At 38.2% G+C, this 26274-nt stretch overlaps 5 protein-coding genes and 1 long non-coding RNA gene across 8 annotated transcripts; 4 read left to right on the top strand and 2 right to left on the bottom strand.

Annotated features, from left to right (window-relative positions):
• On the top strand, positions 1–837 carry LOC126602771 (uncharacterized). The gene is made up of 2 exons (XM_050269644.1): positions 1–542; positions 683–837. The coding sequence occupies exons 1-2, from the start codon at positions 239–241 to the stop codon at positions 835–837; spliced, it is 459 nt and encodes a 152-aa protein (XP_050125601.1). The 5' UTR covers positions 1–238.
• Positions 838–4130: 3293 nt separating this feature from the next.
• On the top strand, positions 4131–5142 carry LOC126604455 (uncharacterized). The gene is made up of 3 exons (XM_050271708.1): positions 4131–4434; positions 4572–4687; positions 4772–5142. The coding sequence occupies exons 1-3, from the start codon at positions 4225–4227 to the stop codon at positions 4917–4919; spliced, it is 474 nt and encodes a 157-aa protein (XP_050127665.1). The 5' UTR covers positions 4131–4224; the 3' UTR covers positions 4920–5142.
• A 1830-nt stretch (positions 5143–6972) lies between these two features.
• LOC126604456 (uncharacterized) lies at positions 6973–11052 on the bottom strand. Of its 3 annotated transcripts, XR_007616614.1 has the most exons (6): positions 10941–11052; positions 10645–10721; positions 8793–9775; positions 8546–8698; positions 8027–8093; positions 6973–7152 (listed from the first exon to the last, which is right to left on the bottom strand). It is a non-coding gene; the product is annotated as an uncharacterized LOC126604456 (long non-coding RNA). The 3 variants fall into 3 exon arrangements; XR_007616613.1 differs by having other exon boundaries at positions 8546–9775; XR_007616615.1 differs by having other exon boundaries at positions 8027–8108; positions 8546–9775.
• A 4237-nt stretch (positions 11053–15289) lies between these two features.
• On the top strand, positions 15290–17889 carry LOC126604453 (probable prolyl 4-hydroxylase 10). The gene is made up of 8 exons (XM_050271705.1): positions 15290–15734; positions 15822–15903; positions 16183–16280; positions 16414–16511; positions 16707–16836; positions 16932–17119; positions 17363–17451; positions 17659–17889. Exons 1-7 carry the CDS (start codon positions 15529–15531, stop codon positions 17434–17436), a joined length of 876 nt encoding a protein of 291 aa, XP_050127662.1. The 5' UTR covers positions 15290–15528; the 3' UTR covers positions 17437–17451; positions 17659–17889.
• A 541-nt stretch (positions 17890–18430) lies between these two features.
• Positions 18431–20264, top strand: LOC126604452 (F-box protein At2g17036-like). The gene has a single exon (XM_050271704.1). The coding sequence runs from the start codon at positions 18662–18664 to the stop codon at positions 19901–19903; it is 1242 nt and encodes a 413-aa protein (XP_050127661.1). The 5' UTR covers positions 18431–18661; the 3' UTR covers positions 19904–20264.
• A 61-nt stretch (positions 20265–20325) lies between these two features.
• LOC126604449 (aconitate hydratase 1-like) lies at positions 20326–26021 on the bottom strand. Its single transcript, XM_050271702.1, has 20 exons — positions 25804–26021; positions 25586–25690; positions 25227–25387; positions 25040–25132; positions 24693–24878; positions 24436–24597; positions 24112–24256; positions 23847–23989; positions 23715–23771; positions 23538–23617; positions 23375–23450; positions 23032–23217; positions 22584–22651; positions 22384–22502; positions 22172–22293; positions 21928–22026; positions 21342–21821; positions 21098–21196; positions 20757–20999; positions 20326–20663 (listed from the first exon to the last, which is right to left on the bottom strand). Exons 1-20 carry the CDS (start codon positions 25805–25807, stop codon positions 20595–20597), a joined length of 2697 nt encoding a protein of 898 aa, XP_050127659.1. The 5' UTR covers positions 25808–26021; the 3' UTR covers positions 20326–20594.
• Between the last annotated feature and the right edge of the window lie 253 nt (positions 26022–26274).

Below are 26274 nucleotides of genomic sequence, written 5' to 3' on the forward strand. Positions count from 1 at the left end.
ACGAGTCCCTGAACGACGATGACAAAGACGGCAAGGACAGCGCCCCCCCCCCCCCCCCGCAGTCCCTAATAACAGCAACGAGAACATGGATGACAATAAAGTTCGCATCGGAATCAAGGTCTGGTTGGTTCATTTTCTCAATCAATCAAATGCTTAGCAAGTTCACTAAGCACCCTACTTGAAGTTCTCAAACAAACATTTTTGCAGGTGGACCAGGAGAAATTTAAGCTAAGTATGCATGCTTGAATCAACCAGCCATAGAATCCTCCATGGACATCCAAAACCACCAGCAATGGCCTCTTCCGATTCGACAATCTATACCTGCACGGAGTGCCGAACCAACCTGAACCTTACCGCTGCGAATCTCTATCCGCCGGACTTCTTCTTCGAGGCCGGAAACAAGGGAACGGTGTCGTTTGCGGCGGTCGACGCAACCAAGTTCCGGTTCGACAAGGAGGACAAGATCAGACCGTTCTTCGAGACTAGAAACTACTGGGGGATCCAATGGACGAGGACGAAGATCAAGTGCAATGGCTGCCAGAATTTTTTTATTGAAACCGTACACCATATATTTTTATAAAAATGATGAAATTTTTAATAATTAAATTATTAATTTGTTAACACACATATCTCATAATTTGTATAGGAATACGCCATCCAAAAATCTTTAACGGTTGCGGACGGCTCGTCGGATACATGTACGGCGATGGGCCGCTCATGATTGACAGTCCCGGTCAGTTTCACATGGGGCCCAGCCAGGTGGTCCCTCGAGCTGCCTGGTATCGATTCAAAACGAAAGCCCTTCGCGTTTCGTCTGGCACTTATGTGGAATTGTAGCGATTGTTTCTGAAATTTTGTATTTTACTGTATACTAAATAATGATATGGGTTGTGACTATAATTTCTTGATCCTATACATTTTGTTGTGATTGAAGATTGTATCGAATTTGTGATTAAATAAGTGAAAATTGAGGTGGGTTTTCTGGGAAATTTGGATAAAAGTCCTCTGTTGCTGTTTCTGTCCGAGCTCTGGAGTTTTTGTTTAGGAATTGATGCTAATTCATATGGCTGCTTTTGGGCAGGGAGCAGATTTTCTCTTCATGTTTGAAGAACATAAATCCAACTACTAAAGAGATCACTAGGAATAGATGAATCATATCATTATTTCTATGTTGCGGTTAAATGCACTGATAAATAAAAATTTGCAATCAAATGCACTTGCGATGATATATTAACAATATATAAACGATATATAAACAACCGTAAGTTGACAATATTAACTGGTGAAATACACGATGGTGGCGAGATGAATGCTACCACGTCTCTGTGAATCTTTCCGGCATTTGGAAGGATGGACTGCTGCACTGACTGATCCTTTTTAATAGAAAAAAAAAGTATATCATTGATATTGATGGAAAGTGATTATCTCCGGATCTCTTCCATCAAATCCATCAATCCGAACCTTTGAAATTTGATCCAACAGTTAAAGTTATTATAACTTTTAAAGCAAACCCTTATTTTTAACCGTTGGATTAAATTTTAAGAGTCTGAATTGATGAATTTGGTGGAAGGGATCCAGATAAGATCTGATGAGTAGATTTTATATTATATATTTTACCCTAATTTTAGTATATTTTGGTTAATATTGTGGAAGAATTTTGATACTTTAAATTGTATTTCCAATATAGGACTTTCGACTTCCTCTGGAGCAAAATAGAATCAAATGGACGAATTTTGGAGTAATTCTAGTTGGAGGACGTTCGTGAGTCACTTAGCTTGATCGTATCAAAATCTGGGGTTTTTCCACCAAGCGGTTATTTTCTGGCGATAAAATAAAGGAGTGATGCGCAATGCTGGAAAATGACGTTTTTGGGCTTAAATTGCATTTTTGGAGCCCAAGATGATCTCGGATGAGTTCGTGGCCATCTGGAAAAGTGTTCAGAATATTCCAAACATTAAATCCAGCTATATTGGGCCAGTTTTGGAGCAGCTTATAGGTCCAAAACGTGGCTGTTCAAATTTTAGGCGAATTTATCATTTAATTAGGGTTATGTTTCCTATTTTATTTTATTATTAATTTTAGTTTCCTAGGTGGAATAAAGGACCTGTTTTTAGGGTTTGTGTGGGGCTTAGCAAATATATTGCTTGGCCATCTACAGTTTTTCTCTACACTTTCTTTTATGCAATTTTGGAGACAAAGAGAATTGTTAGGGTTTTGGAGACTTTTTACTTGAAGGTGCTTTCAATCATTTTTTTAATAATATTTTCTATGATTTCAATTATGAATATGCGTAACTAATTCCTTTTGCTAGAGCGAAACCTTGAGCCTTAGCATGAATATGTGATTTTTATTTAATTGCTTATGGTTGATTGCATGCATACTTTGAATTGTTAATCACCAGGATAAAAACTATCTAATTGTCTTAATGCATGATCACCATTAAGATCTTTAGAAAAGTAATTTGATGCAATTTTGGTCGGAAGGTTCCATAAAATTGACGCTGGTTTCTTGTGATCAATAATTGTAATTTCACTTAGGATGAACACCACGTCTTAAGGGTTGCATGGTTTTTCAAAGGATTTTCATAAAGCATAATGAGTATTTCATGTTCAGATTTGATCCGAACGTCCGGACGGATTGCATGTTAAATATACGTTCTATATTGGAGGTTCCAAGTAGAATATGAATTAGGAAAATCTAACATTCAAAGTGGTATGTGTAGATCATAACTAATTGGTAAAAGTTCATAGGATTGCTAGGTGACGGTGGAACCATAGTGATTTCTTAATTTGATTCTTCCAAAACTGTTTTCTTTTTCCCCCTGTTCTAATATTGCAGATTGTTTATTTTAATTAATTAATTTCGTTTTTAATTTAAGTAGGTTATAAAATCAATCACCTCAATTTCTATTTTACAATAATTAATTGGAATTTGGTTAGTTTCAAATTATTTAATAATACCTGTGGAGAACGACCTTACAAGATTCGTTTATACTACAACAACCTTGTGTTTCTTACAAGTATAATAGGAGTTTTTAGCTTGTTCACATGAGTAGTAAAATCGCTATCAAGATCCCTTTCCGATATTGACTACCGTTGCTATTGATCACATATTGACAAGTACAACATTAAAAAATCTTATAAATACATATGAAGACCTGTTAGCTACTGGAGGTTTTTAGATGGTTGGCTTTTGCTACGGCTGCTAAATTTTAAATTATGACTTTGGAGACTAGTTGAACGGCAGTTTTCAGTGTGACAATATCATTTCTTGCGGTACGGTGTTACTTTAGTGTTTGGTTAAGATTCTCTTATTTTTATTTATCTTGAAGTGAAATTCATTAAATAAAGGCTAATACAAGGTTACAAAAGTCTGTAAACAAACCAAAACAACCAAGTAAGCAAAAGTACAACCAAATAAAATACAGGAAAAGACCAACAGAACAACCATTGGAGTGGAAGAAAGCATGAATCCCGGATATGAGATGAGAATCGCCATAAATTGATAACAAGCCCAGGAAACTTGACACAGAGCCAAAGAAACAGAGACTGAGCTCAGATAACAAAATCACCAGATACAACGATCAAAAGCAAAGCAAGAAAAGTAAGGATAGTTGAAAGTTGCAGGAAAAGTAAATTTAAGGGTTGCCACCGACCCCAACCAAGGGAGGGGCCAGCAGCTGGGAACAAAGTTAATAAAACGCGTTTAGATATGTGGTGTTCCCACCATGATCTCTAGTATAGTGTTACTAAATTCATGAGACATATGGTGTTCCCACCATGGTATGGTGTTACTAAATTCATAAAATGTTGACTCTGTCCACCTTATTAAGATAATAACACCGATAAAGGATGTCACCATCACACAAATTTTTTTCTTCGTTAGATGCCTCAGTTCCATGTACTATCTGCCAAATATTTCTTGTTGAAAGTTGCGGCAATCCCAAGTTCTCAACTCTTAACGGGAAATTTCAGGTTGCAACTACCAGTCAATTTTCCTTTGTATTATAAAGCCTGACTGGGAAATGTGCCTGGAGAACCAAATCCATCGGTCACATTTGAAAGTTAGGTTGGAGTAGTAGCTACCTCCAGAGGGTTGGTACTTGAAAGTCCATGTCCAAGACTAGCAATTATTTTATTTCTTCCACCACATTCCAATCTTAATCTTGTACTGTTAGAACTTCGACAAAATAAATTGATCGATTCGATTTGTCGAAAAGAATTGATGAAGATGAAGCAAATAGAGCAGGGGAGTTCACTGCTGCCGCCACCTCCACCGCCTCCACTTCCAAGGTTCTGGGCTAATAAGGCTGTTACGGAGAGCGTGACAAAGCGAGAAATTGCGAGGTTCTGGTATCGGAAGCGTATTGAGGAAGAGGAGCATCTCCTCGCCGCTATCAAGGCTGCAGCACGTATTCGAGCCTGCAAGCTCTCGGTAAAATTCTATCTCAATCATCACGTGCCACGCACTATCTAGCTGAGACATGATCAGAAACATGTGCAAAAGAGCAGTTAGTAGCCATTTTTATTTGCTTACATTTTCTTAACTAGTTGAAGGTGTATGGTATACAGGAGGAAGATTACAGACGTTTCGAGGAGTCCTTGAACGACGATGACAAAGATGAGAACGACAGATCTTCTGCTACTAACGACAGTAACAACGAAATTCGTGTTGGAATCAAGGACTGGTGAGCTAATTTTCTCAATCAATCAAGAAGAAGTTATCAATTTTTTCTTGAACATATATATATTTTTAACAAATATCTGTGCAGGTGGACGAAAAGCAAGTACGCATACTTGAACCAACCCGCCGTGGCGTCCTCCGTGGATCCCCCGAAAAGGCGGACGTCCACATTTGTTCCGAATTGTTTCGCTTATAAGCCGGCGCCGCTCTACCCTACTTCTCTTGGTGTGTTTTAGACCGGACTGGACTGAATATTGTTCGTGAAGTTTTTGTGTTGCCAAATATATAGACGATTTAATTCCATTTGGAATAAGTAAAGGTTAGCAGCCTTTGCAAGCATTAGTTTCTGCACAGAATTAATCATCTGCAGGTCATGTATACGTTTCTGCTTTCTGTTCAGAACGATGAAATGTTTGTATTTCTGAATATTTAATAAATTAATTGGAACAATGGAAAATACTTTCGGTGTGGAGCTGTGATTGCAATATTTAGCACATTTTTTCCCCAAATGACACTGTTAATGGATTAACTTGTTAGTTGTTACAGACAGAAATATTAGTGTGGATCGAAACCGCGCCAATAAAATGTGCTCAAAATATAATTAATATAATTTAAACTTCATATTAATAAAACCCTCTTTGTCAATTGTCAATCAAAAGAGACTGAAAAACTATTTAGTCTTCTATACCATAAAAAATTTAAAAACAGTAATATAACTACATGAAACGAAATTTAGTTGTATGCCTCGCGACAGCTATGAGACCAGAGGTGACCGTTGTATATGCATGACGGCCTAACCACCAAAAACCAAGGAAATTTACGACTCTGTGTGTGTGCAATCAAAATTTATAGCAACGTTATTGACCTTAACTTTTGTGGTCTGGTCTCTCTTTTTGTCATTCTAAATTTCTAATTGCTTCGTATGCCGTTTGCCGGTGAATTGCACTTTAGTCGTATGCCCACACATTATAGGTGTGAATTTAATTTGAGTCTTATTTGTTACAAAAATATTTATGTCACTTTTATTTATTTTTTTAAATCAAGTACGATATTCGTTTCAAAGGGAACAACGTAAAATCAAGTACGATATTTTTTTAAATCAAGTACGATATTCGTTTCAGAAAGAGTGTCCCGCACCAAACTAAATTAAGAATTGAAACCATCCTCCAAAATAAGATCAAAAATTACATCGGATGTCCCTCAAACCAAGAAACTGGAAGTGCCAAAGTGAGACCACGCCGAGCTAACCTGTGAGCCACTGCATTGGCATCACGTCACACAAAATTGGCCTTCCACTGCTGAACAGGTTGTAGCAGCCTCTGTATATCAGTTAATATATGGCCAAAAGGTCCATCATTAACATCCAAGTTAGTCTGAACAACAACAATCACCATCAAAGCATCATCAAAGCATCACCCTCCAATATCACTTTCTGACTATTCCATCGTTGAAGAAGCAGTGCAACCTCACGAGCCGCTGCAATTTCAGCCATTAAAGTCGAAGCAATCCCCTCCAGTTTTAACGCCATGGCAGCAATAAATTCCCTAGTCGCATCTCTGATAATTATTCCTACTCCTCCCCTTTTGTTCTGCTCATCCCATGCCCCATCAAAATTGCACTTAATCCACCCTTACTCCGGCTTCCTCCATTTCTGTACCTCGGCAAGCTTAGTCTTCGGTTGCACCGCATTCCACTTTTTAAATTCCATCAACCAAGTATGTGCTTGAATTTGGATATCCTGTGGTGATAAAACCGAGCCCTTTATTTGTTACAAAAATATTTATATCACTTTAAAAAAAAAAATACATTGAAAATAAAGAAAATAAAATTGAGCTTGTGAAACTTTTGTTGAACAAACGATAATATCAAAGTGAGAAACGTTTAAAAAAAAATTAAGAAAACATTGAAAATAAAGAAAATAAAATTGGGCGTGAGAACTTTTTTTTTGGTTGAACAAACGATAATATCAAAGTGAGAAAAGTGGGGTAGAAAAAAACCTTCTCAATATTTTTATTAAATTTTTAATTTTTAAATAGAGTTTGTTATGTTTACCTAACTGTGAGGTTTGTGTAAAAAAAATAAAAAATTGGTGTTACATGTAATTACCATATTGCCCATGTTTTATTTTTTTTAGTTTTGATGAGTGGGTTAGTGACACATCCCGACCGAGATCGAGGCATGTTGGCCGTCACGTAAGGGTGACGTAGTCATGTGCACAGCGCAGAAGCAGTAAGGATAAGATATATACAAATAAATAAAAATCAAAAGCTACTAAAGTGCACTAATAAACAGGAAGTGTTAGGAGTGAGATACAAAAGTATATACTCCTAATCAGAGCATAGAAAGTCTAGGTGCAGTCCAGTAGGACAAGTACTAATTATACAGTACCATAAGATGTCCTACAATTATTTTAATATGTCAGAACCGCCGAAATCCTCGTACGCCACCAACAATAAGCTTACCTAAAACCTGGAGGGGCGCAAAACAGAAAATGTGAGTAGGCAAAAACAAATGTTTTACAAAACCATTTCATTTCTCAAAAGTTCTAACCTCTCGCCGTAAAACATGTATAATCTTCCCAGAAATAGAATATAAACATATGCATAAATATATATATATATATATATATATATATATATGTAAATATCTCAATTCAAATCATGCTTCACATAATCATATTCATAAGTATGCCATGCCAAAACATAAAAATAACATAAGTAACTCAGGTGAGAGTAAATTCATGGAAAATAACATATTAGCCGAAACCTCTGCATAAGTATGTACGGCTGAATTCATAGCTCATTAATCAATCTAGCCGAAGTCACTACAATGACCTATACGGCACTACACTGCACATAAGTCGGAACCACTAAAAAGGGGTATGTACGACAAGACTGGGTGTAATATAATTATGCTTGATACTACGCTCTCATGATAGCTGGGCGATAAATCGCTAGTCACCTACGAGTCGGAACCACCTATGATGGTCTGTAAGATAAGAGTGTGCACCTAAATTGGATCCAATGTGAGCATATGGTGCAGGAAGTGACATTATAAACAGGTATGTGTTATATTTCTGGCTAAATCACAATCACCCTAGGTGCAGGTTTATGAGCTCAATGTTTCTCAATCACAACTTTAATCACATTCACAATTCATGACTCACCTGGGCTTACCTGAACGTCCACAATACCATAATTATATAATATGCATCATATACCAATTCATATACAGGATATAAATTTATATGCATGGCATTTCAAGGCATACTTTCATTTAAACGCATTCTCTGGGAAAAATATCAAGTATACAAGTATATACTGAAAACCAAAAGCCCACTTACTGGTATGTCAAAGGGTCGTAGCCCCCGAGTCGTCCTTGACTGCGCTCGTCCTCGGGATAAGCCTCCCCTATATGCGAAATAACTATAAAAATGTTATTTAAAGCACATAGACAAAACTAACTAATAACTTCTCATACAATGCTTAAATAGGGTGTTTGAATATACCAACATGATCTACACAACTCCACGAACATCCCTATTTTTTAGAATAATTTTCTGACCACCCATGCACCGACCAAGGCACGGCCAGACGCGCGGCCCACGCACAGGCACGTGTCTGGCACACCAACGGTAACAGTGACACCGTTAGGAATATTTCGTTAAATAGTAACGGAATCCGTTAACCTAACCAATGCCGTTAGGAATATTCCGTCATCCCTAACCTCATAACTTCGGCGACCGTCACCGGCGCCGAAAACTGGGAAATTCTTTGAACCTTCATTTCTCGTCCATTTCTCAGTCAAATTTCACAAATTATATACCAAAATGAAGCTTAAGACAAGTAGAACAAACCCTTACCAGTTTTAGGACCTAAATCCCACGGGATCTCGCCAGAAAAATCCCTGACAATTCGGCCAAACTTAAAACTCGTCGGTCTCGCTATTCCGACGTCCAAAATCTTCCAACAAACTACTACTAGCCTCGTGAGGACCTCCTTAAGCTACCTATAAGCTTGAAATCCCCAAAAACATGAGATTTTACGTTTGCATGAATAGTACCTAAATCAGAGTTCGAGAGAAACTAGGGTTTTCGAAGGAGTTCTTACCTAAAAATGGTACCATTCAACTCTTATGAACCTCAAGGACACGATGGTGTCCTTTAAACCCTTGATCTGTAACTTTTCATTCGTGTTGTTGTTGGTCCGTACGTGAGGGAAGGAAAGAGAGTGAGTAACTTGAGGTGTGAGATTAAGTAAAATAAATAGAACAAAGTGGTTGTTTAAGGATGCAAAACAAATCTCATCTTAAGATTATGTCGACAAAAATTTAAATCCCCCAATTTCCATAAAGTTAAACTACAAAAGTTAATTTAAAGAAATAGAGTTAAAGATCTCATGGTAATACAAACTACAAAAGCGACCTGAACCTTAAAATTCATCGAAAATAGCTCGTTCAACCAAAATGAGTGAAAATTTCCAGATCCAAAGTAGACCCATGAAACTAAGTTGTGTCAAAATTTCATTGATTTTCAAGTTCGGGAAGTATAGGAAAATGTTAAAACTAAAACAGGCATACTGCTGTTTTCCTGTAAAAACAATTTCAGCAGCACCAAATTACTTTGCAAATAAAACTATCTATATTCCAAAGAACAAAAATCTGAATTTTTGCAACATACCACTTAGGTAATAGATACACACCCACAGTTTTAAACATAACCAAGTTCATAGTGGTTCTTCAAGAGCCATTCATAAAACCTTACAGATTAAAATAAGTTCACAAAAGACCTTTAGGGCTTCTAACAAGAAAACATTTTCAGGCCATTTGAGGAAAATGTACATGAGCAAAACTATACAAGCCAAAAGACGAGCAGTTATATATACATGGTTCTCATAGCCAGGTAAGTAGAATCTCCAACCCACCGAGGTCGACATCATTTTAGTCTACTACGCCACAAAATGATCATTTACAAACAGAAACTAACTATACAAACCCTTTGGTAGCTCACCCAAAAGAAGTGTATGCTTGGACTCCCGTCAACTAACCCACACTAGAGCTGCCACTTGAAAATCAGCTAGTCGACTCTACACACCTGAAAGTACATGTTTAGAAAAACGGGGTGAGCATAAAATGCCCAGTAGGGGTAAGTCTGTAGTCATTTAAAATCTCTAGTGCACGCTGAAAGTAATAAGAGTGATTCAAAACCGTTTATTTTCACCACCACGTAATCCAACAATTTGAAATATGCTCAAAAATTTATGGAAAGTAACATATGACAGAAAAACCAAAGGTTTCAGAGCATTAGTAGCTTGATAACAACGGTACAACACACAAGTTCAAAAATCACTTTTTTTGTCATAAGGATAACAAAACCATTATCATTTAAAGAATCACTAGCACACCAAATCACAAAGATCTTCTTTTATCCCAAACAAGTGACAAGCAGATTGGAAAGAACCGTAATATACTTGGCCAATATACATATCACATGTATTTATCACTTTCGTAACTCATTCTCACAGCCCTCACACATGGAGCTTTCCCCAGGAAACCTTGGGTCATTGTGCCCATAATCAAACAACTTCACGGGTCATTGTGCCCATTCATACATTTCTCAACATTCTCAACTGCACAGGTATTACACTACTTTCCATCTACTTTCACAATTTGAACATTCGTATTGAGATGCTTCAGTATTTGATATTGAGTAAAATTAGAGGCATGCACATCAAAACAAAATCTTGAAAAATCATTTCAATCACTTTAAACTCACCAAAGTTGTAGTAACGGAATTTGAATCATTAAGATCAAACCATAGTGAAATATTTTCTTCACTTCTTTCACATAATTGAAAAAGAAAACATTTTAAGTAAGCTTCAAATAATGCTCAAATGCCATCAATCCTTGATCAAGTAAAAATGAAAAACCAAAATATTTTATTTTTGATTAAAACTCCCCTACCTCAACACAATTTCTTGATATTCAACTTCCAGGGTGTTCGTTGACTTGTGTCGTCCCCTTGTCCTTCTCTTCCTTATCTATAAACAAGAAAAATCATTACACACCACTTATACAAATATCTAACAACATACCCTAATTCAAGGTTAATTGGGGACTTAAATCAAACACTTGGTGCTCAACTCTAAAACTATAACATGCACCATGATACCTTCATGTTCTTTTACTCCCACCCAAACTAATTCATGGGTTAACAAACCAAAAAAATCAAATAGATCCCAAAGGTAAGAAATAGATACCTTAAATGGAGACAAAGGAAAGATCATCACTTGTTCTAATCTTCACAAGCAAAGAAAACTAAACTCCTTCTTCCGTAGATTTTCTTTTTGACACGTGAAAAGCTAAAAGGGGTAAACCCCTTTCATTACTTTCGGCTGGAGGGAAAGCAGCTAAATGGAGATTTCTAGAACCCATCCCTTTTTTTTTATATCCTAAACGTCAACTTTACCCTCTTATTTATTTATTTATTTATTTATTTATTATTTTTTAGAACTTTTAATGGCCAAAGGCCAATTGATCTAACCTCGAATAAGGCAAATCAATTTTTGCTAACAAAGACCACAAGTGATTCACTCTTAATCCCCACTTAAAATTTTTGGGATATTACAGAGTCCGAGGAAAAGGGAGCACGGGAGAGAAGAGAGGAAGGGTTTGTGTGTGTGTGAGTGGTCTACGTGGGTCACCAACCAAAACCACAAAAACTAATTTCCAATTTGTTCCCAAAAATTAGGGAAAAATGCAAGTTTGGACCACCATTTACATGCATAATACACCACAATGCTCACATCCAAGGGTAAAATAGTCAATTCACGTCATCGATAATTTATTTCGGGACGGGCTGTGACAGTTAGAATAGTAATTTTCTAGAGTTTTGGTTGACAAATATGATTCTATTAATATGTACTTTAGATAGCATATGCTTACACACTTTTTAGGGAGTTTTAACGAAACACTTCCGGTACTGTTCACTTTTAACAAAAAACCACATTTTTACCTTTCTTTGGTACTATTCATTACACCTTTATTTGTCATTTTTCATTAAAATTAAAGTTTTTTTGGATTTTTCGTTAGTTTTTCTCACTCGTTATATATGTTTTTTAAAATGGGAAGGAGAGGGAGAGAGAGAACTTGGGTGGGAGGATAAAAAACAATAAACTTTGGACCTGTGAAATGACATTATTGCTCTTTTTTTTTGTGATAAAAGACTAAATAGTCTTTTCACTCTTCTTTATTTGACAAAGAGAGTTTAGATAATAGGTAGTTTATGTATCGTTTGGTATGCAGACGGGACGGGATAGGACGGACAAAACGGAAAGGGAGTAAAGATGCATTCGGATGGAAACAAAGAGGAAGAAGAAAGAGATGGAGAGGTTATAATTTTGTGTTCCATGGATGTGGAACGAGTCGTTCCACGGGATGCGGCGGAATGAAAATTCACCAAAAATTCGTCCCGTGAAACAGCACGTTCCACCCGTTTTAGGCGCACCAAACGTGGGACGGAACGCCTCGTCTCACTTCATGTCGTCCCGTCCCACGTACCAAACGGTATCTTAGATATTAATATAATTCTCTTTGTTAACCAAAAGAGAGTGAAAAGACTATTTAGTCTTCTATTACAACAAAAAAAATATTAAGGATAGTAACATAATTTTACGAAATAAAATTTTGTTGTTTTTTGTTTAAACCTCACCTACATGTGAGTTTGACATCTCTAATTTAAAAAAAAAAAATCTCTCTCATGCTCTTCTCACTCCCACGTTCTCTCTCACAATCTTCATCTCTCATTCAATTTTAGAAACAAAAATAAAAAATTTTACACACACAAAAAGTTTGGGCATATACTAGTTAATATTAATCACTCCTGCCAACCCAATTTATTGCATTACGTCACATAAATTACTCTTACCAACCCTATGTCATATTATATGGAGTCAACTTGGACTATAGCATTCAATAAAAATCAATTTATAATAGGTTACAATATTAGTTATCCTATCATCATTTGTTCACACTAAAACAAATCAACGTTTCTAATACAAGTAAAATAAATCAGCTTTCCAATGTTACAAATTGATCGACATACAGCCCGTCCTAAATTTTTTTTATGGCATGAAAGGACTAAAGTACCCTCGAATGTTTTGTGGGGTTGTGGGGCCTAGGCTTAGGATTTGGACCCATTTCTTTTATTCCTAAGTGTTTGGAACTTAAGTTATTTTCTTGTTTTTGGTTGGGGACCAATTCGGACCACACATACACCCACACACACACACCTTGACTCTCTCTCTCTCCTTCCTCTCTCGAACTTCTTTCCATTTCCGTACAATTGTACGGACAACTTCAAACCAACCTTTGCAAGCACGGATCAAGGCTGTGAAGGTGGTCTTTGTGCTCCTTATGAGCTCAGGAGCTCATTCATACCCTTAGTTCGACGTGAGAGCTCGTAAAACCCGAAAACCAGAGAACCCCGATCGTGAGCACTGTTCATACAGTTGTAAATGTGGACATTTCAGTGAATTTTAAGGTTTTAGAAAGCTTTAGGATGTCTTCACGAAGCTCGGGGAAGAAAGTTGGAGTGTTTTGAACGTCGGGAAGTCCCAGTTCGCGAGTTTCAAGTTTTGACCGAATTATCGAGGTTTCTCCGGCGAGATTCCATGGATTTTAGAGCTTAAAATTAGTAAGGTTTCGTTCTACTCGTTATAAGCTTCATTTTGAGACAAATTTCATGAATTTTAGTTAAGAAATGAAGAAGATACGAAGGTTTCAATATTTTTCCAAAAATCGGCGATCGCAGCGGTGCCGGTGAACCAAGGAAGATGAAGGGGAATATTCCATCAAGTTTGACGGAATATTCTAACGGTGTCAGGTAACGCCGTTAAATTTTGTTATGGTTTTAACGGAATATTCCAAATGGCAATTAAGGTTTAGTTAGGGTTTAGCCGCGTGTGGGGGTGCGTCTGGTCGTGCCTTGGTCGGCGTGTGGGTGGTCGGAAAATTTTTCTAAAAATATGAGGATGTTCCTGAGGTTGAGTAGGTCATGATGGTATATTCAAATAACCCATTTGAGCAATGTATGAGAAGTTATTTCCTAATTTTGTATATATGCTTTAAATAACATTTATTTAGTTATTTCGCATATAGGTGAGACTTATCCGAAGGACAAGCGCCATCAATCGAGGCTCAGGGGTTACGACCCTTTGACATACCAGTGAGTGGGCTTTTGGTTTTCCGTATATACCTATATACTTGAGATTTTTCCAGAAAATGAATTTGAATGATTATACGTTTTGAAATGCCATGCCAAGTATCTGCCTATTTTATTTACGCATTAATAGTTGCATATATTTATGATTGGTGCTGCGGACGCACAGGTAAATGTCAGGTAAGTTCATAAATTAAAGATATGAGATTACTTCAGTTATGCGAAATATGATGTGATGCATTGAGAGCTCATAAACCTGCACCCTGGTGCTCCCGCCCAGAGTTAAGGCACAATCCTTCACGTGATGTTCACCTCCCGCACCATATGTTCACCTTGGATCCAAGTTAGGTGCACAGATTTGTGTACAGACCACTTTAGGTGGTTTCGACTTGTGTGCATGATTTGATATGATTGAGACTGGTTATGAGCTATATACTCAGTCGTGTAGGGAACGTTAGGTGGATCCGGCTGATATGATATCTAGCATTGATATATTTTAACTGGATTACATATGGCATTTCATTGAGATACTTTGACATGGTATATTTTTATGGATTTTCATCCTGAGCATGATTTCTGTTATTGCATATATTATATTTCTGGGAAATTATACAGGTTTTACGGCGAGGGGTTAGAATTTTTGAGAAATGAAATGATTTTGAAAAGCTTTGTTTTTGCCCACTCACACTTTCTGTTTTGCGCCCTTCCAGGTTTTAGGTAGAAGTGATTTGGTGGCTCACGGGGATTTCGATGGTGGTTCTGACAGAATATCATAAATGTAGGATCACCTTTGGATGTAGTATAATTAATACTTGTCCAGTCGGACTGCACTTAGGCTATTTATGCTCTAATTGTGTATTTCACAGCTAAATCTCGCACTTGCACCTTAACTTAATTAGTGCTCTAGTTGATTTGATTTTTAGTTATTAGCATTTCCTTATATCATTTTTGCTTCTACACTGTGCACATGGTTACGTTACTTTCACGTGACGGCCAGCACGCCCTGATTTAGATCGGAGTGTGTCAATTTTCATATAATTTATGTCAGTACTAATAACTTTTAACGATTGTTCAATGAATCCTAACATATCAAATTATCTATTGCCGTTAAAATGTTAGAGACCATTTGATATAGAACACCTAACACAATTAATCTTTACCCAACACTATCAAATTATTAATTTTTTTTTTGATAGACATGTAACACCATATATTGAGGCCTAAATGGAAATTTATATAACTAAAAATTCTCTTTTTTAGAATATTAAGTTACCAAAAAAGAAAAAAAGAATTAAATAGCAGTAACAGACTGACACTGCTGATCTCAAATTCCATATTTCCCAAAGCAGAAGACTTTTGAAATTTTTTTATTTTTTTTTGTCATTAGTTAAATTTGGGGGTGGGGAGAATCGAACTGGAGTGAGGTGGGAGTTTTCTTGATTCTAGTGCCACTGCAACTAGGCCCCCATCCTCAGACTTTTGAAAATATTAGAAATTGTAGACTTTTCGATGCTTTAATCGAATCTTTCCTCACGGAGCTCCAGATCTTGCTGTTCCAATTCCCAAATCGAACCAATCGATCTCAAACCCCTAGGGTTTTTTCTCAATTCCTTCGCCCAGAAGCAACTATGGCTTTCAGGCCACGGCACGCGCGCCTCCCGGGCCGCAAAACGTCGTCGCCGTCCACAACGCTGGTCCTGACCTTGCTCGTCATGTTCACCTTCGCCATCCTCATTCTCCTCGCCCTCGGCATCCTCTCCGTTCCCAGCGGCTCCTCCGGCAGCTCCTCCAAGGCCAACGATCTCAGCTCGATCGTACGGCACAGCGTTGAGGGGTGCGCGATGAGTCGGTTTGCATTCTTTGCTTTGATTGATTTGGTTGGCAATTCGGTAATTAAATTGAATTTTGTGGGTTTTGTTAGGAATGTGGAAGATGGGGCAGGGCAGCAGTGGGTCGAAGTCATCTCGTGGGAGCCGAGAGCTTTCGTGTATCACAATTTCTTGGTGAGCTGAGCTGAAAATTTATGATTTTTGGGAAAATTTTGGATTGAATTTTCTTTTATTACCTTTGAAGTTACCGAATTGAACAATCCATTGGAATGCTGGATTTGTTATAATTGTGCCAATGTATCTTGCATTATAGATTGTGCCAATGTATCTTGCATTTGTAATTGGTAATTACATTGCATTCAGTTTTGGAAGGAATTAATGCTTCGTAAGTGCCGGGATTTGATGTAATCTAAAGCCGGGGAAATTCTAACCCTCGTTGGCTAATGTTGGCAGACCAAGGAGGAATGTGACTATCTAATCGATCTTGCCAAGCCGACTATGCACAAGTCAACTGTAGTTGATAGTGAAACCGGAAAGAGCAAAGATAGCAGGTATTCGTTTCTCACTTCATTCTCTGGTGTGATTTTGGTTGAATGACGTGGATGGGAAAACCTGTTGTCTTTGTTTTCATTCCCTTACTTAATCCCCTCATGGCGGTACAATTGTTTTACTTGTTTTATGCAGGGTTCGTACAAGCTCGGGAACATTTTTGGCAAGAGGCCGCGATAAAATTATCAGGAACATTGAGAAAAAAATTGCTAATTTCACCTTTTTACCTGTAGGTATGCTGTTGAGCTCATGTCTGCTCTCTTATTTATTTATTTTCTTGTGCTTTTTAATGATTTTTTTTTTTTTTTTGCCTTCAAAGTTGAAGGTACTACCTTTATGTGGGCTACAATCTTTAGGGTATTCATCTATTAATGGTGTAGCTATGTGTGTTTCGTACAATTGACAAGCTATTTTTAAACCAAATACAGAACACGGGGAGGGACTTCAGGTTCTCCACTATGAAGTTGGACAGAAGTACGAACCTCACTATGACTATTTTCAAGATGATTTTAACACTAAGAACGGAGGCCAACGTATTGGCACAGTTCTTATGTACCTGTAAGTTTCCTAGCATTGCTGCCTAAAATACTCATATTTCTGATCATCGACCCACTTATATGTTCGCAAATGTTTTCTCCTCCCATGTGGTGCAGCTCAGATGTTGAAGAAGGGGGTGAGACTGTGTTCCCTGCTGCCAAAGGGAATATTAGTTCTGTGCCTTGGTGGAATGAGCTATCTGAATGCGGTAAAAAGGGACTGTCGGTTAAACCCAAGATGGGTGATGCATTGCTTTTCTGGAGCATGAGGCCTGATGCAAGTCTAGATCCTTCAAGTTTACATGGTTAGTAGCTCACTTATAATTAGCTTTGCAAAGCATCAATTCAGGTTTCACTGATTCCAAAATGTCCACCATGGAATATGACACTTGTTTATCTTCGCTTTCCTTATCAATTTTGTGCCTATTCAAAATGTAGATACAAGAAAAAATTATTTTTGCATCACAATTTCGTAACTTTTATTACTTATTCCCAAGTGTGCTAACCTTTATCAAGAATGAGTTAACTTACTCCGGTGTTTATTTCAGGCGGATGCCCTGTGATTAAGGGGAATAAGTGGTCAGCTACTAAATGGATCCGTGTCAACGAGTACAATATTTGAACTATTATACAAAAGGTAACTATCTTTATCCAAAGTAGATAACTAACAGTACTTATGGTTGCTACATTCTGTGAAGCTACAAAATTCCGTTTCTCAATTTCCCAAAATATGCCATTGACTTGCTCTATGCTCTTGTTCTTGTATATGTCTTGGTTCGGGTTATGCTGATATACGCTATTTCTACCCGTAAATTATATGTATTATTTTCTCAATGATTGGCAGGTACAAGTTCTTATGTCGGTGTGGTACTTGTCAATATCTCAAGCCAGAGCCTTTGTACTTGTGCTTCAAGTCTCATTTGTAACTTAGTATACGGATCGGTGCCTGCATGCCTTAGATTTTGATGTACCACCGTCTATCTCTACTACTAATTCAATTTTTGTTTGCAGAGCTTCTATATTCTTGTTATCAGAACCCCTCAATGAAATAAGTTCGATTTCGTTTCTTTTTTAATGGAACCTCTTACTGTCAGAAGCTTTTGAACGTTGAGTTGATGAAAAGAAACTGTAAGAGATATTCGCGGAAGATCGAAAGCATTACATGTACTAATCATTTGTTTATTTCTTAGGGATTTCCTGCTGTGGAGCCAATTGCATCTTTTTTATTGAAATTAATCTCTAATATGACTGGGGTTAGTTGCACTATCATTTCACCTATTACTAAGAAGAAAGCGACGTGATTTACTAAGGAGAGGTTTTAGGTTCGACTTCCTTTCGGTTGCCCCTGCAATTGTTGCCTGGGATTGCGGCTTGGGTCGCCGATCTCAACGAAAACATAAGGGTCCACCACGTGCTGCCCACCAAAGCTTGCTTTCTCGCCGTTAAAATAATTAAAAATTATCGAAGGTGCTAGGTGGCACAATTTAGTGCATCTAATTTCAAAAGAAAATTAGAAATTAACCGTCAAAATTAAATTATCAGAGTTACATAAGGAGTTTTTATTTTTAAAGAACAAACTTAACGAGGTATATCCTTTCTCTTCTCAAACGGACGGATTTGTATAAAAGCAATTACTATTTGTAAGGACAATTTTACTGCTGTTGATCTCCTAAAACGAGTGAACTTGATTTAACGACTAATAATTTAACTCAATAATGCTAGTGTTTATTAAAAAAAATCCTAAAAATTAGGAATATCAATTAATTTTAGGATATTTAATTGAAATGTTTACCGATTCTCATTAGGACTGGAGGATATAATCGTATAAAAGTAGAGCTTTCACCACGATGAGCAAAAACCCTAGACTCCAAGTACCCTGTTCCTCTGAAAACACCACGACGTACAAGATAGACAGACTTGACATGGCGAGTGGTGCAGATAATATCCCACACGAACTGTTAGCGAACATCGGAAACCGCCTCAACACTAAAACCGATGTTTCTAGATTCCGTGCGGTCAGTAAGTCATGGCGGTCCTCTATTCCTCCCTTCAAGAACTTGCTCCAGTTACCCTCAGAAGTGTGGTTTGCAGTCGGAGAGGATGGCATAGATAGTTATTGCGTAGGCTTTACCCTCGTCGAGAGCGCAGTCTATCATATCGCACCTCCCACGGATGATGATCCCCGGAAAAGAGGTTGGTTGATTAATGTCAAAGAAGTAGGTACTGATCAGTTGAGTGAACAACCAACTCATCGCATGTTGCATCCGCTCTCCCGCTTATTTGGAGGGCAGCCCAAGTCCTTGCCAAAGGTGTTCAACTTAATGGAATTTAGGGTTTTTGAAGTGGCCAAAATGTATAGTCTAGTATACGATCATGAGATGCCTGATGATCATTTGAAGGTGGCCGCATCCTTGAATCTCGATTTCCCTGCTGTCATGGCGATTGATCCATTCGGAACGTTATATTACGGAGAGCTAGGTGGTGATGTCGTAGAGTGCATCAACTTCCCTTTGAAGTTGGACGACTTATACCCTGGTTTTCAAGATGTTATTTTTTACAAAGGAAGGTTTTGTGCTGTGTGTCGTGACGGGAGATCTGTAGGGGTTGATTCTTGTCTGAATACTGAACTGATTGCATCTCCATTGGCGAATAGCTCTTGCCATGACGACAAGAGGAAGAAGAAGTTGGTGGAGTCGTTGGGAGAGCTGCTTTTAGTCGATATGTATTTGTATGGCAAGCCGTCGGACTTTACGTTCGAGATTTTTAAGCTGGACGCTCACAAGAAGCAATGGGCTAAGCTTGAGGCTCAGGCTTTGGATGATCGAATATTGGTCCTCGGAGATGACGGCTGCTACTCCCTTTCTGCTCGAGATTTCCCGGGAGTCGAGGGGAGATGTATTTATTTCAAAGAGGCGAGTTACAAGTGCAATGAGTTGGAAAACATGTCCGGAGAAATTGCAGTGTACAGCTTGGATTCAGGCCGTGTCTCGCAGATAACTGATTTTCCAGGTTTGAACATATTTTGTCCACCCACAACCTGGAGATGGCACATCATGAACAAGGCAGCAAGGAAGAGAAAGATGTCGTAAGAAGAAACGGACAATGTTCAAGTTCTTGTTCTACTAATGAATCATATGTTCATTGATTCATGTATCTCTTTCTTAACATCCATATTCTTTATGATGGCGAATTCGTTACCAAATTCTTTCTGATGTCAAATTCATTACCAAATTAGGTTGCTTATTGTGTAACTTAGCCGAATTCCCCCCTAATTATTCTACTAGAAAAATACATCCATATTCTTTCTTGATTGCACGTGAAATCTAGTCGTTTAGCGGTCTAATCTAGTCCTCCGTATCAAACATGACCTAATACGATTGTGGTTAATTCCTTAATACGACTTGACAAGAGTTTTACACAACCCTACGATCAACGACTGATTTCCACACGCAGCACAATTGTGTCGAAATTGAAGAATATTGGCCCTAGTACAAGTGCTAGAGACTATAAATTAGAAAATTGAAAATTTATGAGCATGAGTTGCAAAATTGAAAGCAAGGTCGTATTGAATGCACTCCACACCTCCAATAAAAACCAAATTTCACAAAGTTAAAGACTGGAAAATTATGAATATTCCTACCAACATTCCTTTATTTATAATGTTGCTGGGGTCAGCGCTGGGATTGAAACATTGTCCTCTTGTTGCCGAACCGGGTCAATTATTTCAACTTGAGAGGATAGTTTTGGTAGAATGTTGATCAACACCTTATGGTTGTTGATCTAACTTTTGATCAGATTCCTGATGACGTATTGCAAAATGCCCCCGTGGTCGAAATAGGCCAGCTCGACCTGCACGAAAGACGAAACAAGGGAACTCTGAAGCAACACGAACTTGACAGGCAATGAAGATAGAAAGAAGTAAAAGATGATGCAGCATGTTACCTCTGTATCGAAACGTAGCGTACATATGAAGGACTTGCCGTTATCTGTCACCACTGTGATATCCTGACCGGGTCTAATTTCACTAACACTGCTTGGAAGATCGATGGTGTAGCGTTCCTCCCCAGTTAAACCAAGAGAGTCGGCATCCTCCCCAGTCTTGAAACATAGTGGAATGATGCCCATGCCAACAAGATTACTACGGTGAATGCGCTCAAAGCTCTTTGCTATGACCGCCTTCACACCCTGAAAATTATTATGATGCAACACAGACTTCATTAGAAGTACGACAAACATATACTGGAATCGAATGGAGTAAGTAAGATACTGCTAAAGGGTATTACCAGTAGCATGGGACCCTTTGCAGCCCAATCACGAGAACTTCCACTTCCATACTCGGCACCAGCCAAAATAATTGTATCATGTCCTTCGCTTTTGTACCTCTAAAAGTAAAGGAGTCAGTATTACAAATTTACGCCAGGGATGAAAGCATCAATATTAAACATCAAATAAGGAGGAAAACCTTCCCGAGGAACTCAAATGATTTTTCGATAACGTTTAGTAAAAGCTGAGATAGGAGGGCATTACCATAGCAGCATCAAACACGGACAGTTTCTCTCCAGTGGGAATGTGGATTGTTTTGGGACCAACTTCTCCTTTCAAAAACTTATTGACCAGCCGAATATTTGCAAAAGCGCCTCTTGCCATAACCTCATCATTACCACGGCGACTTCCATAGGAGTTAAAGTCTCTTCTATCAACGCCACGTTCCAGTAGGTATTTGGCTGCTGGGCTGTCTTTGTGAATGCTACCAGCTGGTGAGATGTGATCGGTTGTAATACTATCTCCAAAGTTGAGCAAACAGTAAGCATTCTTCACTCCATGAGCGCCCGGGGGAGACATGGTCATATCCTTAAAATACGGCGGTTCATGTATATAAGTTGATTTTGGGTCCCAGGCATAAAGAGTGCCAGATGGAACAGATAACTGATTCCACATTGGATTTCCTTTGGTGATTGCTTCATAGGTGGCCATAAACATATGAGGAAGCACATTTGATTGCACAACCTGAAAACAGTACGACAAGACCAACATGAATTTTCGATCCCTCGACTTAAATAGTAGAAACTATTCTTGTGAAAATCATTCCTTTCAAAAAAAAATTATAACTCACCGTTGCTACTTCTTCATTGGATGGCCAGATGTCCCTGAAAAATATCTTTTTCCCATCTTTTCCCACCCCAATTGGTTCTGTTTCGAAATCAATATCTACCTGCGGAATTGAAATCAAATGAGATATTGCACCAAAACTCAAAAGTTATGAGCATAAAATCAGCTCATGTATAGCATAAAGATGCATACAACATAACATGATACAGAGTGTAACAACTGTCTGTGTAATAGTTTGAGTTCCATACCGTTCCAGCAAGTGCATAGGCAACAACAAGGGGAGGAGAAGCAAGATAATTAGCCCTTGTTAACGGATGCACACGACCCTCAAAATTCCTATTTCCAGATAATACAGCCGCAGCTACAACATCTGTATATGCGCAGAAAAATCAATAACTTAGTGACCGTGCAAGACTCCATAAAGTAGCATTTGTATATGCACAAACTGTAAGAATATTACCATTTTCTGTAATTGCAGCCGCTACTGCATCATCAATATCTCCTGAATTCCCAATGCAAGTGGTGCATCCATACCCAACAATATGAAACCCTAACTGATTCAAATACTTCTGCAACCCACTGCAGAACAATCCATGACTTAGGAATACATCACAAGAGTTGCATTTATTCCAAAGTTGTAGCATATAGTCTTAAAATTACCTCTTTTGCAAGTATTTGGTTACAACCCCAGAACCGGGAGCAAGACTTGTCTTAATCCATGGCTTGACCTAATAAAAGGCACCAAAATAATGCAAAGATAGTTAATAAAAAGATTCACTATGTTGCCCAACGTTATACAATGCAGAAATAAAACTAATCTTTCAGTTATGTGACATCAAAAGTATTCAGTAGACTAAGAAACATGGGGGCAGCAATTTAACCCGCAGAATGCAGGCACACATTTTGTTAATCACATGGAAGGCAAATTGGAAATGGACTCATTCTAAATAGCCCACCGCAAGTTTTTATCTGACACGAAATTCATTATCCATAACATCATTTTATTCTACCCCTATAGACCAATCCTCTTGTAACTTTTTCCCCTTACTATTATCCTAAAATGAATTAAACAAACATGAGAAATGAGCCATAATTAGAGACATCCAACCTCCAATCCTAAATCACAAGCTTTCTTTGCAACCAAAGCAGCTCCAAGCATTACACTAGGATTTGAGGTGTTTGTGCAACTGGTGATAGCTGCAATAACAACATCCCCATGCCTAAGCTGTGCTGGGGATCCTTGAAAATTGAATTCTACAACTTTACTTTGAGATTCCTTTGGCACAGCAAAACCCTGCAATGCATTGCAAGAAACATAAGCTCTTCAAGAAAAGGCTTTCTCATGTGAACATTAAACTATAAAGTAATCAATTACAGAACATCCAAACGACCCCCACAATTTCCAAGCAGTTCTGAATGAAAATTCGTGTCAATTTATGGCACTTTCTCACCTTAAATCCAACTCTATTGTCAAGGCATGCATGCCAATCCACTTTCATTTCTTTCAAAGCAACACGATCATGTGGCCTAGAATACAAATGATTCTCAGTGTCATCACAAAAGATTGAATTCAATGAAGTGGGCAAGTTCGCTTGATTTACCAAGAAATCCTACCTCTTTGGACCTGATATGCATGGTTCCACTTCATTAAGATTTAGCTCAAGATAGGAGGAGTACACTCTCTCGATCTGGGGCTGTGTTGAGAAAAATATTCACTCAGAAGTTCAGAACCCATATTATAGAAGATTTTGAATAGGAAGGTAGCAAAAATAGTGGGTGCACATATCTTACCTCATTGTAGTCAACAAACATCTTATTAGCCCGTAAATAGGATTCTATCAGAGCGACCTGCATGGTAACTTTTATCTCAACATACAAACAAATGAACAAGAAAAATGAAACGGTGTTTAAACAAGAAGTTACCTTGTCATCACTTCTGCCAGTAAGTTTTAGATATTGCAGGGTGACATGATCCACAGGGAAGAAGCCCATGGTTGCACCATACTCAGGAGACATGTTAGCAATAGTGGCACGGTCTGCTAGTGACAATTCACTCATGCCTTCCCCTGCAAAAGAGAGCAAAGGTCAATATCTGATGTGAGAAGAAATGGAAACCAAGCACCAGCCGGAGCATCTATCATCGAAACACCAGTACAACTAGATAATATGATTAAGCATACGGGTTTACCATAGAACTCCACAAACTTGCCAACAACTCCATGCTTCCTCAGCATTTGAGTTACTGTCAGAACCAAGTCGGTAGCTGTCACACCGTCTCTCAGTTTTCCTAATAATTTAAACCCAACAACACCAGGCAGGACCATGCTCATGGGCTGTATAAAAATAAAAGAGAGATGTAAGAAAAAAAGAGTAAATGTATATTTCTGGATAAGAAAGTGTGCTGCAATAAAACTCAAGTTGTACTGTAATACTAGGGTCAACATAATCAAAAGAAGACATCAAGTTATTCATCAAAAAAAGCGGGCAAGGATCCATGGATGCACTTCTTTACCTGGCCAAGCATAGTGGCTTCTGCTTCGATACCACCCACACCCCAGCCAGCGACACCTAATCCGTCTATCATAGTTGTGTGTGAATCTGTCCCAACAACACTATCAGGATAAAGCAAGCCGTCTGTGTTGAACACAACTCGACCAAGGTATTCCAAATTAACCTGCAATTAGCATTTCATTTTGTACATCTCAGGTTAGCATTCTGGAATAATATATTACAGGTTAAAATTTGTGTTCCCCAAATTGATTGAATTACCTGATGAACAATCCCTGATCCAGGAGGAACAACGAGCATGTTATGGAAAGCATTTGATCCCCATTTCAGAAAACCAAACCGTTCTTTGTTTCGCTGGAACTCAAGTTCCATATTTGCCTGCACTGCATTTTCTGATCTCGCAATATCTACTTGAACCGAGTGATCAATGACAAGATCTACCGGGACCTGCATTCATGAGAAGCCAATGTAGATACTCTTTGAAACAGTTAAAAAGAAAGAAAAAAAAATCAAATGGCATGTTTGTAATGCAACCTGAAAGACAGTCCAGTTATTATAAACAAGAAATGCCAGTGTGAAACAACAATGCACGCATATATGTAGCTCACCAACGGGTTAATCTTGTTAGAATCCCCCTTCAGATTGTTCATGGCATCACGCATACAAGCTAGATCAACGACAGCTGGTACTCCAGTAAAGTCCTGAGAAGCAGATGAACAACACATTGATAATCCACGTAACGCTAAACAGCAATGACTTCAAATTTCAAGACTGACAATCCACACAATGATTTACCTGAAGCAGGACTCTAGCAGGTTTGAATGGGATCTCAACCTGCTTGGGAGAAGTGTTCTCCCAATCAATAATTTTCTCAACATCATTACTCTTCACTTGAAACTCATCACAGTTACGAATTGCGGATTCGAGAAGGATCTTAATAGAGAATGGCAGCTTCTCTGCAACACAAAACACCAACACCAAAGTAAATTTCACCACAAATTTTCACTTGCAAGTACAATAAACAAAAGAAACACTCTGTTTCCAAACAGTAATATAAAAACCAACTACTTTACACAGCACAAATCACAAAGGTTCAAACATTCTCCGCAAACAAACAGAAAATACAGCAAAATTAATCAGGGAAACAAACAAACCGATTCTGGGATCGTTCAGAGCCGGCAAGCTGTAGTATTTGCCGAATTCGCCGCCGTCCGGCTTCTCGAGCGCCGTCAGTATCTTCTGAAACGGATTCGCCGCCGCTGAATCCACCCCCAATACATCAAATTAAAATCAAAAGCAAAATAAATAAATAAAAAGCTCCGATCAGGAAAAAACAAATTTAAAAGATCGAGCTGGTGGGTAGTTACAGTACCCATTTAGCGATAAAGATCCGAGCTTTCGGCGATCCGGGTCGATCAGCTTTCAGGGTTTCGATTCAAATCGAATTCGGGCCGACGATTTGAGAGAGTGAAGTGATGAAAGGAGGAGAAAGACTTCACAACGTTATATGAAGTTCTTTTGTTGTTGATGTTTTCGTCCTGTGTTCTTAGTCCGATGAATATCCGATCGTAGTGGAGGAGCAATGATTCGGTGGGGTCGAGCCTAATTTGTGCTGCGATTGTTTTTTTTAAATTTTTTTTTAATTTTTTTTTGTTATGATTTGGAAATTGGACCGTTGATTGGGTGACTTTTGGGTCGCTGATGACATGATAAGGCAAAAGTGGGCCTTTGGATCCTTGGAATTAGAGGCGTGTGGCTTTCACCAGTCACCAATCTTGATTCGTTTTTCTATTTATAGAACAAATTGGGTTGGGGTTGGTTGGATATTAAGCTCTTTTTCTGT

This window comes from Malus sylvestris, chromosome 15 (genome assembly GCF_916048215.2).
Source record: "Malus sylvestris chromosome 15, drMalSylv7.2, whole genome shotgun sequence".
In the NCBI taxonomy this organism is placed as follows: domain Eukaryota; kingdom Viridiplantae; phylum Streptophyta; class Magnoliopsida; order Rosales; family Rosaceae; genus Malus; species Malus sylvestris.